We start from the raw sequence: 16,604 nt of genomic DNA on the forward strand, positions 1-16,604 counted from the left end.
AATATGATAGCTATACTGAAAGATATTTAAAATCTAAAGGATTTTTCAAGTTCTAAAAAATAAAAGTCAACTACTGCACTATGCAATCTGTTTACTTTTCGTACACTTAATATTATAAATAAAATTCTTACTAATGCTACTATAAATTTCTATTAACTTATTTTAATAACTATAATATTTTCCTTCGTAACAGAATTAAACCTATTGTTTGACATCTAAATTGTTCAAAGTTTTATCAACTGTAAAGTATGACAAACATTTTTGTGCAAAAATCTTTTTCTATACAAATAGAATTCCACAAGGAGTACTACTGCAGCAAGTGGTACGGAGTCAAGATTCTTGACACATGATTTCAAAATATTTTCTTTAATAATCTTTAGTTTCTTTTTTAATTGGCGGAAAATCGCTTTATCTTGTTGTGTTGCTTTCTGCCACACTCATGCACACTCTTGAGCCTCCCTCCACTGCTCCCAACCCCCACCTCTAGATCATCAAGGAGCACCAGGCTGGGCTCCCTGTGTTACATAGCAACATCCCACTATCTATTTCACACATTACAGCGTATACACGTCCATGCTACTTTCTCAATTCGTCCTACCCTCACCTTCCCTCTGTGTGTCAAGTCCCTTCTCTGCTATGTTCATCAGTACCATTTCAAAATATTTTCTTAATTTTAGATTAGTCTATATTTCTTATCAAGGGTGTATGAATGTGCCTATCTCAATGAGTGTTGGTTTTGACAACAATACTATAAAACTTTTTTAACTTAATAGAAAAATAATACCTTTATATTTGATTTGATTTCTGAGGAAGATATATATATATATATATATGCAAAAATACATAGATAGTTTACTTTTCTGAATTCTCTCTTCATATCATTTGTCCATTTATCTATTAGGCCTCAGAGGTTTTATTAAATGATTTGAACTTTTAAAAAATATTATGAAGATATCAATCTTTTGTCTGTCTATGGTACTTCAAATTCACGTAAGATTTTTAAGGTAGATTGTTTTTAAGTACATGTAGGAAATACCATTCAGAGGTAACTTAACAGTTATTAGGAATGTCTATACTCATTTCTAATATGTGTAGTGTATCAGATAGTAAAGAATCTGCCTGCAATACAGGAGATCCAGGTTCAACCCCTGGATCAGGAAGATCCCTTGGAGAAGGAAATGTCAACCCACACCAGTATTCTTGTCTGGGGAATTTCATGCACAGAGGATCTTGGTGGGCTACAGAGGTCTCCAAGAGTTGAACATAACTGAGTGACTAACACTTTTCATATTCATTTCTAACTTCTATTTAACTTTATTGTTCATGATTATATTTTTTAAAGATTATCTATTTTTTAATCATTTTATATGCTCTTATACCCTCTTCCAATTTTCTAGGATTCAGTATTTTGGTTTTTAACTTTTATTATTTCACTTCATCTGTATTCCTTGAGTTTATGTTATATGTTCTTTCCTAACACCATAAATTGTCTGATTGCTCACATATTTAAATAAATAGGATCATTTAAAGCAAAAGATTGTCTCTGAGTGAAGCTTTGTTGTATTCAATATTTTATACCCTGGTTCCCATTATTTTGTAAGTAGTCTATAATCATTTAAGTTAAAGGACCAATTTTAAATTATCAACATTTAAGTTGTATTATGTTGATCCCTTCTTTCTTTTGTTGCAGGTCACTTGACAGTCTTCTCTTCTTTATGATTCAATGGACCAAGTAAATGGCTCCGTGGTAACTGAATTTGTGTTACTGGGACTTACACAATCCTTAGGGATGCAGTTTTTACTTTTTCTCTTCTTCTCTGTATTGTATTTGGGGATTATCCTGGGAAACGTCTTCATTGTGGTCACAGTGATTTTTGATTCCCACTTACATACCCCCATGTATGTTCTATTGGCCAACCTGTCACTCATTGACCTAGCCCTTTCATCCACCACAGTTCCCAGGATGATCTCTGATCTTTTCAGTGACTGTCAAATCATTTCTTTCCACAACTGCATGCTACAAATGTTCTTTATCCATGTCACAGGAGGAGTGGAGATGATGCTGCTCATAGCCATGGCATATGACAGGTACACAGCAATCTGCAAGCCTCTCCATTATCTAACTATTATGAATCCCAAAATGTGCATGTTTTTAGTAGTTGCTGCTTGGATAATTGGAGTGACTCATGCTGTGTCTCAGTTTGTCTTTGTCATAAATTTACCCTTCTGTGGACCTAATAATATGGGGAGCTTTTATTGTGATTTTCCTCAGGTTATTAAACTGGCATGCATAGATACTTACAAACTAGAATTTGTAGTCACTGCCAACAGTGGTTTCATATCTATGGGCACCTTCTTTCTCTTAACTATATCATACATCTTCATTCTGATCACTGTCCGACGACATTCTTCAAAATATTTATCCAAAGCATTCTTCACTCTGTCAGCTCACATCACTGTAGTGTTTTTGTTTTTCCTTCCATGCATGTTTCTCTACGTATGGCCTTTCCCTACAAAGTCACTGGATACATTTTTTGCCATTGTGGACTTTGTTGTCACCCCCGTCTTAAATCCTGCCATATATACTTTAAGGAACAGAGATATGAAGGTGGCAATGACAAGGCTAAGTCAACAGCTTTTAAATTCTAGGGAAGTGACATGAGAGATTTCATTGATGAGAGCACAAGATGAATGTCATGAATCATCAAGACCCTTGTGGTCACCATGAACACTATAGAATGTGTTCATTTTCATTATTGCTTTTAAAAACTGAGAAGTTGGTGCTTCCCTAGTGGTTCAATGGTAGAGTCCACCTGCCAATACAGAGGACATGGGTTTGATCACTGATTCAGGAGGATCCCATATGCCGCAGAGCAACTAAGCTCATTGACCACAACTGCTGAGGCTGTGCTCTAGAGCCCAGCCACTGAGCCCACATGCTGCAACTACTGAAGCCTGCATGCCCTAGAGTCTGTGCTCTGAAACAAGAGAAGCCACAGCAATGAGAAGCCCATGAACCACAGCTAGAGAGTAGCCCCGGATTGCCTCAACTAGAGAAAAGTCCATGCAGCAACAAAGACCAAGCACAACCAAAAATAAATAAATAAAATTATAAAACAACAACCCAAAAAAACAGATGCCTACAAAAAAGAAGGTATTAAATCAAAGAATTTCATTTACATAGAGTTGCAGCTTATATTTCTACCTAACCTCCAAACCTAAACTGTAGTTACTACATGGCTGCATTCAATATTCATGTGGATATTTTACATCTACAGATAGATATGTACACTTGTATATATGTGTGTATATATATATATATATATATATATACACACACATATACATGTAATTTAACTTCATCAGTATTTTCCATTTGATAACAAGCATCATTGGAAATCAATTAATATTTCTTATGGAAATTATGTAATCCAAAGATAAAATATGGCTTTATGTAAACCAGTAGACATTAAAATTGAGGAAGAAGCAATTCTTATCATACTTGTATTTTAATTAGATAAATAGGAAGGTCAACACTATGACACTACATTAAGAATTAAAATTGCTTTTAGACTTTGATAATGTATTTCATACAATATTGTTTTAGAAATAGACTCTAGTATTTTCTATTATGCAAAATTTTGCCGATTTTCCAGTTTTTTCAATATTTGTGTTCAAAGCATATCTTTATTCATTCTTTAAAAGTATCTACAATTCTCTAAGTATTTGAAAGGACTTATTTAGTAGAGAAGGATACTCCATTGCGATCTCAGCTTCTTCAATGTGTTCATTTTTAAGTAAGGGCACTTAGAACAAAGAAGATGGTTGGCATGTTTCAGGTAAAATCTGGAAAGTCTGCTGGTCATGGAGCACAGCTGAGAGATCATTTGGATTCTTTCTATGACTGATTTAAGGAACATTAACTGTGATAAGTCAGTTCAGTTTAAACCACTGTATGGTAATTAAAGCTACTCAATAAAAATGATAAATAATAAGAACTTAGACTTATTATTTGTCAAGGTATTTTTCCTATATTTTCTCCACAAATTCTAAGCTATCCGCTTTCTATAAAATCTAAAACATTGTTATTTGCTTTCTTCTTAACACATCTGAATTTTAATTGCACAATTTCGTCAATTGTTTTACTATGATTTCTTAAAAATTTACTTTTAAATTCAGTGAGGGTCATAGAAGTACCTGAGTTAGCCAAGAAACTGTGACATTAACCCTTAAATCAAGATGATTTTGTGTATTTCCTCAGGGGAAAGCTTGTGAGACTATAAAAGTTAGTCTCAAAACACAAAGTTCAGGATAACTATTTTCAGATCTCTTCATCTGCCTCTAGTCATTTCCACAAATGGTTTTTAATTAATGAAGCCATTTGCTAAGGAGGATTAGTTTATATCAATTTTCTTCTCTTGGAAATTGTATACTTCATGAGAAAGTACAAATAAAAGTCTACACACCTTGCTCTGAAAATTGCTGTAGTGTCTTCCAGTTATGAAGGAGGTAGGTAGAATATGAAAGTGAAATATATTAGCAGAACTAACCAAACTGTAGCATTTGTATTGACAATAAAATGCTTCTATTAGTAATAACCCATTCTATAGAATTCAATTTTATGTGTATTTTTCAGAAAAAATGGAAGAATCCTGAGGTTGGTGAAAAAAATTCATTTTGCTGAAGAATAGTATATTTGAATTCTTACTTGTTACCATGGTAGAAAATCTTTTCACTGCAAATGAGAACACTTTGGTAAATCTATACTGACATAACTATCGAGTTTGTTGACTTCTCTCAGTGAAATGATTTCACATCAGTAAACATCCAAAGAAAATACTAAATAACATTCCTTGACTTTAAAGAAACATCCAGGTGCGCTCTAGAGGGCGGGGCGGCTACACCCCAGACCCCCTAATCATCTCCAGTTTCTGGTCCTGGCTATTCTGAGTCTCCTGACCTGGAGTTTGAGTATGATGACACAGACAAGTGGGCTGCAGAACTCTCAGAGCTCTATAGCTACACGGAAGGACCAGAATTCCTGTAAAAAAAAAAAAAAAAAAGAAACATCCAAATCAATCAATCATGTCAGAAATGATCTCACAATAGGAATCCCATCCTCTTTATTGTCAATGACAAGTATGACTATATTTGTGCTAAGGAGAAGGGGACTAAAATGACTTTATGACTTGTTTTACTACTAGACTTCTTTTTATACTTGGAAATAAATTAGAATTGCTAAATATTTATAGGATTTTAAAAACAGTAATATGGAGCTTTAGGATAGGGCTATAGAATGGATAATGAAGAAAAAATGTAATTTCCAAGGACTGATTAAGTAGAGAAAACATAATACTACTCCCCCAAGAAATTTGATGAGCCATACTCTATCCTTTCATGACTCCACCAGACCCGTCAATTTCCTCTCCTCTCTTTTGTAGCTTCCCCTTCAAGCTACCGTTTCATTTTCTACTTCACTTACTGCAAAACCTCTGGACTCCCCAATACATATATGAAATGACTTTCGCAACTTATATCCAATGACCACTTTTCAGGCTCTTAACTTTCAGGTAGCAACTTACAAAGATATTCCAACAATACCTTTACATTTTATTATCATCATCCTTTACTTCCTTCCAAATGTATTACTTCTTCTAAAAATGATCTTTATGTTATATATTGCTATGCTAACTCTTATTATAGTTATTATCAGAATTAAAGCTGTGACAGTGTTCACAATTACTCAGAATTTAAAAAATTAGCATCATTTTTTTCTTATATATGTGTTGACACATGTCCTGTTATTACTACCTTTTATAATGGCTATTATTTAACTGCTTACCATTTGTTAGAAATTTATTAAACAATTGCTCATAATTCTGCAACAGTTCATGTCAACATAATAAAACAAGAATCCTATAGTAGGCATTCTAGAATCCTTTTCCAATTTCATTTCCTATTAAAATTTCTTCACATTTTATCTCAGCAAATATTTTCCTCACTTTTAAATTTTATTTTGTTTTTTAAACTTTTTTGACCACCCCACACAGCATGTGAAATCTTAAGTTCCCCCATCAGGGATCAAACTCACATCCTCTACAGTGGCATTCTCTTGCTTTTAACTTCTTTCTCTCATTTTTAAACCTTATTTTTGTGTTGTTATTCTTTTCTTCTATTTTTCATCTTTAATTTTATTTTGGCATAAATCTTTCTTCTAAGCATTTTCATATTACCAAATGTTAAGTATCAATTCTATCCTCTATAAATTCTTATAATTTATAGTTTCTCTTTCAGAATTCTCATAAATGTAAAGTTCCTATAAGACTGAATCTCTACATCTGTCTTAGTTTTCATATTGCTATCCAAGCTCCTGAGAGATTATGAAAATTATTTTTAAATTATGTCCCTCCCTCAATCCTAATAGAGTATTAGATTAGTGGGGATTTAGAAAAATTTTGATCCAACGCAGTCATTTAAAAGATAGGGAAACAAAATGTTGCTATGATAATTATTTTTAGAATACAAGTAAACTTTTAAATGATTATTGAGGAGCCAGGGATTTTCTATGAATCAGAGGTGATAACTCTCACTACTAATAATCATCTAAATCTATTGTGTAATTACCAAATAAAAAAGTTGAAATTCATAATAATCATAAGAAAGAATATAATTAGTATTTGCATTTACAAAATGGCAAAAGAAGTCTTAAAGAGGATGAATTCAAGATCCACAGATGCACATAAAACCCACTGTGATTGCCTCACATTAAATTGTGAACGAGGGTTTGTTTTAGTTTAATAGAGAAGTTTCCAATAACTGTATACAAGATTATTGTGATGAACTATAAACTACTAAAAATACCTTCTCAAAAATGCATGTCGTGAAAAGCCTTTGTAGATGTGACAATCATAGAGTTTTGTATGTATTTAAGAGCTATGATATGGTCCACAGAATATGAATTGTTTTGGAATTCAGCAAAAGAGGACATAAATGCACAGTGAGGGTATAAATTTAATCTGGCAGACAGGGTAACATGAAAAAAAGCATTTTATTAGGAATAAGCCCTAACATAAGTGGAAACACTAAAGCTTGGACAACTGGACTATAAGCATATCCAGGCAAAGAGTGTGGGATAAAATTGAGTTTAGATTGTAGGCATTTTGAATTCCTTTATGTAATAAAGCACAGAATGTCATCATAAGTGTGAACATAATGACACAAAATGGGGCTCTGAATTTGAACACAATATTTCTGACTTTCTTCTCACTCCATTCAAGGTAACTACAGAGGATATTTCCTGGAATGAATCAATAAGTGAAACAAATCACTCCACGGTGACTGAGTTCATTTTTCTAGGACTCTCCAACTCTCAGGAACTCCAGATTTTCCTATTTGTGTTCTTTTTTGTATTCTATGTAGGAATTGTGTTTGGAAACCTTCTTATTGTCATAACTGTGGCTTCTGACTCCCACCTTCACTCCCCCATGTACTTCCTGCTGGCCAACCTCTCACTCATTGACCTGTGTCTGTCTTCAGTCACAGCCCCCAAGACGATTGCTGATTTTTTCAGTAAATGTAAGGTAATTTCATTCAAGGGCTGCCTTGCTCAGATATTTCTCCTGCATTTCTTTGGTGGGAGTGAGTTGATGATCCTTATAGCCATGGCCTTTGACAGATATGTAGCAATCTGTAAACCCCTTCACTACACTACAATTATGCGTGGCTATGTATGTGTTGGCTTTGTGGCTGCTGCATGGGGAACTGGCTTCCTCCACTCAGTGAGCCAGTTGGCCTTTGCAGTGAACTTACCTTTCTGTGGTCCCAATGAGGTAGACAGCTTTTATTGTGACCTTCCTAGGGTCATCAAACTTGCCTGCACAGATACCTATAGGTTGGATATCATGGTCATTGCTAACAGTGGTGTGCTCACTGTGTGTTCTTTTTTTCTCCTAATCACCTCATACACTGTCATCTTAGTGACCATCCAGCATCTCCCTTCAGAGAGGTCATCCAAGGCTCTGTCTACTTTAACTGCTCATATCACAGTAGTTCTTTTGTTCTTCGGACCATGTATCTTCATTTATGCCTGGCCATTCCCCATCGAGTCATTAGATAAATTCCTTGCTGTCTTTTGTTCTGTGGTCACTCCTTTCTTGAACCCAATGATATACACACTGAGGAACAAAGACATGAAGACTGCAATGAGACGGCTGAGAAAATGGAATATCAATTCTAGGATAAAGTCTTAGATCTCTTATAAAATTAATCTGTGAGATTAAACTGAGATAATGGCATATTATATAGTATCAGTGAATTATTTAGAAAATCTATGAAAAATCATATCTTCCATTTCATATTCTGTATCAACTGTCAAAGAATATTTACATTCACAACCTCATTTTATTCTTTGACAATCTTGTTATATTTTTGAATACAGAGGCAAACTAAACATTTTACTTGGAAAATATGATCTCACTAATTCTTCTAACAATTAAAGGCATAAATATGTTGACATTTGTACACTCCTGTGCCTTCTTGGATGGTCCTGAGGGTAAAACAGAGAAAGATAGAAACTAGGTTGACTTAGGATTTTTTTTTTAATTTCTATTTGGCTCATTTTACCTAAAAACATCAAGAAGCAAATGCTATACACCTAATTCAAAAAAATATATATGTTTAGTGATAATAATATATATGTCAACTTTTAAGAGGTTTAAAAAAGAAACTCCTCCCATTATAACAGTTTAACTACTATCATTGTAACATCCCATAATCCATGAGTGTATTATCAAGAAAGACAGGAAGAGGGGCTTCCCTAGTACATCAATGGTGAAGAGTCCATCTGTCAAAGCAGGGGACATGGGTTCTATTCTTGATCTGGGAGGATCCTATATGCCATGGGACAGCTAAGCCCATGTGCCACAGCTACTGAGCCTGTGCTCTACAGCCCATTGACATGCAACTACTGAGCCCACGGGCTACAAGTACTAAAGCCCATGCCTAAAGTCCATGCTCCACTACAAGAGAAACCACTGCAATGAGAAGCCTGCTCACAGCAGGGGCTAGAGATTAGCCCCTGCTCACCACAACTAGAGAAAACCCAGATGCAGCAACAAAGACCCAGCACAGTCATAAATAAATAAATAAATAAATCTTATTTTTAAAAAAAGAATGACAGCATAAGCAAGTCTGCCAATATAAAATTTGTCTTGTAGGCACATGACATCCTGTGGTATACAACAGTTCATAGAATAAATGCATTTGGAGAGATTCAATTCTCTCAACATGTTGGCACACTGTGTATCATTTGGATTCATCCTTGTCACTTTTCATGGTTAGCTTTCACAAGCATGGGCTTTGAAGTCAAAAAGAGATGGGTTTGACTATACCTACCCCATACTAATCATGACTTTAAGTATTAGCCCAGTTGGTAAATAATCCACCTGCAATGCAGGAGACCCTGGTTCGATTCCTTGGTCAGATAGGCTACCCACTCCAGTATTCTTGGGCTTCCCTTGTAGCTCAGCTGGTAAACAATTGCCTGCAATGCAGGAGACCTGGGTTCTATCCCTGAGTTGAGAAGATCCCCTGGAGAAGGGAATGGCTACCCACTCCAGTATTCTGGCCTAGAGAATCCCATGGACTATACCCATGGGGTCACAAAAGAGTTGGACATGACTGAGTGACTTTCACTTTCAAGCTTGTTTCCCATGTATTAATACCCAGAAGAATTGCTGTGTCATATGTTAGCTAAATGTTTAATTTTGGAAAAACTCCATGCTATTTTCTATAATGTCTATGCCAACTTACATACCCATCAACAGTGTAACGGGATTTCCCTTTCTTGACATACTTTACACTTTCTTCACTAATCATATACCTGCTGGCTATTTGTAGATCTGCTTTGGAGAAATATCTATTCAGGTCTTTGCCTGATTTTAATCAGTTGTTTTTTTGTTTTTTTTTTTGGTTTTTGGGTTTTTTTTGTTTTGCTGTTTTGTTTTTAGCTATTGAGTTGAATGATTTTAACTCCTTATCAGAAATATGCTATAAAAATATTTTCTCCCATCCTGTATTTGCCTTTCACTCTTGCTTGTTTTCCTTATTATGCATAAGCTTTTTAGTTTTATGTGCTGTTGATTTCAGTTAGCTAACTGTTGTTGAGAAGTTTTGCATTTATATGTCAGTAATATTGTTCTGTGGTTTTCGTTTCTTGCAGTATTCTTATCCAGCTTTAGTATCAGGGTAATTCCGGATCTATAAGTGTAGGAGAATTCGTTCCCTCCTCTTCATTTTTTTGAAAGAGTTTAAGAAGATTGGCATTAATTCTTTAAATTTGGGTAGAATTTACCAATGAAAACAATCTAGCCCTGGAGTTTTTACAAAAATGCAGTAAAACTGGAAGCTGGAAATAAAATTAAGAAATTAATAAAAATCTTGAAATTTAGAAACTTGCACTTAAAAATACTAAATGAAAGTGGAAATACAGAGAAAAAAGCAGATTTTCTCAATAGTGATAATAAAGCAGTACATACAAAGATAAATGGGATATAGTTAAAGCAGTGATAAGAGAAAACACATACATGTGAGAAAACTCATATGCATATGAGAAAAACTCATATACATGTATCATGTTTATGATGAGTCATATACACACACATTGATTAAAAATGAAAGAATTAAAGAAATGAGTTAAATTGCCACCTCAAATTTAAAAAAAATCAAAAGGGAAACAAAAAGAAAACACAAGAAATAAAAGAAACAAAAGTAAAAATCAATAAAATAAAGAACCAAAAAAGGTATCAAATTTGTAAATCAAAAATCTTGTTTTAAACAAATATACAAATTAGACTGTCCAGTCCATTAGATAGTTTCATAAAAGATAAGAAGAGATAAAGCACAAAAGTAGTTAATAAATAGTAAGAGAAAATAATTATTAAAAATCAGCAAATAAAGGTCACTAAAAACAATATTGTACACATCTATATAAATAAATTTGAAAGCTTTATGAAATGGATAAATATTTCAGGATAATACATTTACTACTGACTGTAGTACAAATATAATACTTAAAAATGCTGATTTCCATAGAAATAATACAGAAATTTATCAAGGAATTATAACACACAAATATCACATACATATACACACATACACACACACACACCAGGTTTAAATGGGTCCACAGAGAATTCTACAAAACATTTAGAAATCAGATATGCTGTGTGTTGTGCTTAGTCACTCAGTCGTGTCCAACTCTTTGGACCCCATGGACTGTAACCTGCCAGGCTTTTCTGTTTATGGGGATTCTCCAGGCAAGAATACTGGAGTGGGTTGCCATGCCCTCCTCCAGGGGATCTTCCCAACCCAGGGATCAAACCCAGGTCTCCCACATTGCAGGCAGATTCTTTACCATTTGGGCCACCAGGAAAGTCCATGAATCCTGGAACGGGTAGTCTATCCCTTCTCCAGGTAATGTTTCTAACCCAGGAATTGAACCAGGATCTCCTGGATTGCAGGCAGATTCAGATAGTCTCACTGAAAACAAATTGTTACAAAGAATAGAAAAATGAAAATTGCTTCCAATTTTTTCATGAAACAGCAAAAGTTATACCCAAATTAAATAAAAATAGTACAAGAGCAAACATTATCAACCAGTTTAGTCATGAATATTGCAGTCAAAATTCTATATATAATATTAGTACAGTAGACATCCTTTCTCATACTATTCACAAGAATTAACTGTTAATAGATCTGGGATACAAATGTAAAACATGAAGATATACAAACACAAGTACAAAATATGAGTAAATTCCTGAAAGTCCTAAATACAATGGAAATCTTTCTATGACACTAAATACAGATGTGATTTTTAATGATAAATTATAATAACAAAGTCTGCAACCCAAAATATTTTTTTAAAAACAAATGCAAATTCAGAATACAGAAGACAAACTGGGAGTAAACATTACAACATATATCACAGATAATATACTAATATTACTAAATGCAGAAAGAACTCTTAAAATTGAAAGAGGAAGACCAGACATCTGATAGATTAAAAAAAAGAAGGGTGCAGGGAGGTGAGTTCAGAGTAAACGCCAGAAGAGATAGCTCCAGGGACCTATTACTCTATAGAAACACTGAAATTTTAAGCAAAAATTATTAGAATCAACATTTTCAGAATTCTGGAAAGTAATCAAAAGCTCATAGCCAATAAGTAAACACTGAATAAAGAAAAAGGCAACTTAAAAATAATAGAATAGATTTGTGGCACTTTTATTTGCCCTTTCCTCATACCCTTTCCTAGCTTAGCATTTTTTGTGAAGATGATGGCCCATAGCTGAATGAGATTACAGTCTTTGACTCCAGAGGGAGCAGAGCAGACCTTAATTTCAAAGAACTGTGTTTCTTTTTTCTGATCTGTCTGAAAGCCACCTAAAAAAATTATGTAAACCTTTTAAATTTGTTTTACCTAATTCAGAAGTCACTCAAGGTGGAAGAGGAGCAAGAATTCTTCAAAAACAGTGTAAGGCAAATGAAAAACCCATAGCCATCTGGGACAATTGAGCCCATCCCTAAAAGCCTGGAAGGAAAAAGTAGGAGCTGGGTTTTTTGGAAATGAAGGGAGTCAAAACAACACCTTTATATTGGAGAATTCAGAAAGCCTGATGGTTCAGATGGTGAAGAATCCACCTGCAACGCAGGAGACCCAGGTTTGATCCTGGGTTGGGAAGATCCCCTGGAGAAGGGAAGTCTACCCACTCAAGTATTTTTGCCTGGAGAATTCCATGGATATAGGATCCTGGAGAAGGCAATGGCACCCCACTCCAGTACTCCTATCTGGAAAGTCCATGGACCGAGGAGCCTGGTGGGCTGCAGTCCATGGAGTCGCTAGGGGTCGCACATGACTGAGCGAATTCACTTTCACTTTTCACTTTCATGCATTGGAGAAGGAGGTGGCAACCCACTCCAGTGTTCTTGCCTGGAGAATCCCAGGGACGGGGGAGCCTGGTGGGCTGCCGTCTATGGGGTCACACAGACTCAGACACGACTGAAGCGACTTGGCAGGAGCCTGGTGGGATACAACCTATAGAGTCACAGATAGTCAGACATTACTGAATGACTAACACTTTATACATGTTGGAGCAAAATACATATTCAGGAAATACCTGAGAAGATTCTCAAGTTTTAGCTTTGGCTATTTTCTAATGCAAACAGAAATTGAAGAGTAAGGCAGAGTTTTATATAACCCAAATATTGAAGGAATGACTCAGCAATCTACCAGGAAAGACTAGAAGTGTTTTCATTTTTCTTACTTTTCTTATTTTCTGTTGCTTTTTCTTATTTTTTTCTTGGCTCTTGGTGTTCAAAATATCACTAGCTGAACACACGCTAAAGATATAGACACTACAGAGAATAAACATAATAAAGAATACAGAAGGTACAAAAATAGTCTAGAAGTCACTAAACAGCAAACAAACAAACAAACCCAGCTGAATCCTACAGAAATTAACAAAAATAAACCTTGAAGAGGGGAAAGAATCTGATTTCCAAGTTACTGAATTATAATATCCAGAAGACCTAGTTTAAAAAATAAGAAGCCTACAAATAAAAAAAAAAAAAAAGTATGTTCCATGCACAATGAAATAAACAGACACTATCAGTGAGAAAGCAAAATGTTTGACTTACTAGATTAAGACTTTAAACAAATGGTTTTAAATGAAAAGTAAGAGAATAATAGATCACATCAAGATTATCAGTAAAGGTATAGTAATGGAGCTTCCTAGGTGGCACTAGTCGTAAAGAATCTGCCTGCCAATGCAGGAGATGCAAGAGACACAAGTTTGATCCTTGGGTTGGGAAGATTCCCTAGAGTAGGGAATGGCTACCCACTCCAGTATCCTTGCCTGAAGAATTTCATGGACAGAGGAGCCTGGTGGGCTACAGTTCATGGGGCCACAAAGAGTTGGACATGACTGAGCACACACACAAAAGTACAATAACTGAAACAAAAGGTGCTGGGACAACTGATATTCAATTGCCAAGAAAAATGAAGTTGAATGCCTACCTCACACCATATACAAAACTTAATTCAAATTTTATCAATGGCTTAAATATAAGACTAAAACCATACAACTCCTAAAAGAGAATATAGGAATAAATCGTGGCCTTGTACAGGCAATGACTCCCTAGATATGAAAAGAAAAATGAAAGATAAAAAAAGGAAAGCAAAGAAAAAAGAGATTTGACTTCAAAATTATAAACTTTTTATAACAAGAACATTGTCAAATAAATCAACAACCTAGAGAAGAGGAAAAATACTTATCTCTGATAAAGCTCTGGTATCCAATATATATAAAAGAACTTACAATGCAACAACAGAAAGACAAATAAAAACTAGAAAATTGACAAAGAACTTGAATAGGCATTTCTCCAGAGGAGATAAACAATAGCCAAGAAATACATGAAAAGATGTTCAACATCAATAATTATCAGGAAAATTCACATTAAAACCACAGTGTCACTTTACACCCACAATGAGTCCATAATCCAAAAAAAGAAGAGGTAAGAATAGCCAGAAAATATGAAGTAACTGGAACCTTCATACACTACTCATGAAGATGTAAAGTGGTGAAGCTACTTTGGAAAGTATTTTGCAGTTTCTCAAATGTTAAAAATAGAGTTAGCATATGACCCAGTAATTCCACTCAAAGGTATATACCCATAAGAAATGAAAACAGATACTCAAACAAAAATTCACACACAAACACACAGACATACTCATAGCAACACTATTAGCAATAGCCAAAAGATAGAAATTATCCAAATATCCCTTAGCAGATGAATAGATAAATAAATTGTGAAATACCCATACAATAGAATATTACTCAACCATAAAAAGGAATAAAGTAGTGATAAGTGCTACATGTGAATCAACCGCAAATATATGTTGAGTGAAAGAAGCCATATATGAAAGATTACATACTGAAGGAAGATGGCCAAGATGGCAGAATAGGAAGACCCTAAGCTTACCTCGTCCTAGGAGCACACCAAAAGTACAACTATTTACAGAATAGCTATTGATAAGAATGATCTGAAGACTGGCAGAAAAGATTTTTTCCACATCTAAATAAAGATTAAACCACAATGAGACAGGAGGGGCTGAGATACAGTAGAATTAAGACCCACACACCAAGGTAGGCAGCCCACAAATGAAAGGGTAACCATAACTGCAGAGGTTCTCCCAAATAATGAGATATCTGAGCCTCATATCAAACTCCCCATTCAGGGGGTACTACACCACAAAGATGAGCTCCCAGATCATCAGGCTTTGAAGGTAGGCAGGGTTTACACATGGGAAAGCCAAAGGGCTGTGGGAAACTGAGATCCAGTTCTTTAAGGGCACATGCAAAATATCACATGCTCTGAGTAGAAGCAACAATTGAAAAGCAGCCTGAGTCAGATTCCACTGACTGATCTCATAGAAGTCTCCCAGAGAGGCAGAAAACTGATGGGACACCCCGTAGATGCACAGATGCACTATTTTGGAGTTCTCCATCTAGACTACTGGCCCACCAGCACATTAGCACACCAGCACCAGCCCCAGGACACTCCAGGTAGTAAATTGTGCCAGGAAGCCACCTTTTCCCCCAAGTTCCTGCACAAGGCAGAACTGAATAACCTTTCCAGGGGCAAGTCCTGCCCACCAGTGCACCACAGTACTAGCCCTGCCACAACAGTTAGGCTGGCTTATTCAGAAAACATAGTTGAGATTATATGACTCTGGTGACCAGAGGGGTACTATGAGCACCATAGACTATCTCCTACACAGGGCCACTTCTCCAAGATGCTACCTAATATATACAAATAAGCACCTGATATATACAAATAAATACCCAATATATACAAATACAGAGAATTAGGTAAAATGAGGTGACAAAAAATATGTCCCAAATGAAAGAACAAGATAAAACTACAGAGGAAAACTAATTGAAGTAGAGATAAACAATTTCTCAATAAAGATTAAAGACCAAAAGATATTCAACAAAAATGGTTGAAGAATGGATAAACACAGGGAAAAGGTTAACAAAGAATTAGAATATAAAAAGAATCCAAAAAAGCTAAAGAATAGAATAACCCAAGTTAAAAAAAAAAAAACAACACTAGAAGGAATAAACTGTAGATTAGATAATACAGAGGAACAGAACTGAAAGACAGAATAGTGAAAAAAACTCAACCTAAACAGGGAAAAAAACTTTTTTAAAACTGGAGAGAGTTTAAGACACTTCTGGGACAACATCAGGAATACTAACATTTGCATTAAAGAGGTCTTAGAAGGAGAAGAGAAAGAGAAAGAGAAAGAAAGGGACAGGGAACTTATTTGACAATACCTGAAAACTTCCCTAACACGAGAAAGGAAATAGTCATCCAAATTCAGAGTCCCAAGCAAGAACAACCCAAAAGAACCAAATCAATACACATTGTAATTTAAATGGTAAAATAAAAGTTGAAGGAAGAATAGTAAAAATAGTAAGGAAAATGCAACTCTTTATATAGTCAATATAATAGAACTCTCATAATACTGTCAGCTGACTTTCAGC

At 35.0% G+C, this 16,604-nt stretch overlaps 2 protein-coding genes across 2 annotated transcripts; both read left to right on the forward strand.

Annotated features, from left to right (window-relative positions):
* Nucleotides 1-1,723: 1,723 nt before the first annotated feature.
* LOC109564586 (olfactory receptor 4F6-like) lies at nucleotides 1,724-2,662 on the forward strand. Its single transcript, XM_019967996.1, has one exon. The coding sequence runs from the start codon at nucleotides 1,724-1,726 to the stop codon at nucleotides 2,660-2,662; it is 939 nt and encodes a 312-aa protein (XP_019823555.1).
* Nucleotides 2,663-4,716: 2,054 nt separating this feature from the next.
* Nucleotides 4,717-8,249, forward strand: LOC109564513 (olfactory receptor 4F4-like). The gene is made up of 2 exons (XM_019967943.2): nucleotides 4,717-4,755; nucleotides 7,278-8,249. Exons 1-2 carry the CDS (start codon nucleotides 4,717-4,719, stop codon nucleotides 8,247-8,249), a joined length of 1,011 nt encoding a protein of 336 aa, XP_019823502.2.
* The last annotated feature ends 8,355 nt before the right edge of the window (nucleotides 8,250-16,604 follow it).

Source organism: Bos indicus, chromosome 10 (genome assembly GCF_029378745.1).
Source record: "Bos indicus isolate NIAB-ARS_2022 breed Sahiwal x Tharparkar chromosome 10, NIAB-ARS_B.indTharparkar_mat_pri_1.0, whole genome shotgun sequence".
Classification (NCBI taxonomy): Eukaryota; Metazoa; Chordata; class Mammalia; order Artiodactyla; family Bovidae; genus Bos; species Bos indicus.

Excerpts from the sequence above, each read along its gene's own strand:
- LOC109564513 (XM_019967943.2), top strand. The coding sequence starts at position 4,717 with ATGGTAGAAAATCTTTTCACTGCAAATGAGAACACTTTG. Across the intron at positions 4,756-7,277 it reads CTGCAAATGAGAACACTTTG|GTAACTACAGAGGATATTTC; the intron begins GTAAATCTATAC and ends ACTCCATTCAAG.
- LOC109564586 (XM_019967996.1), top strand. The coding sequence starts at position 1,724 with ATGGACCAAGTAAATGGCTCCGTGGTAACTGAATTTGTGTTACTGGGA.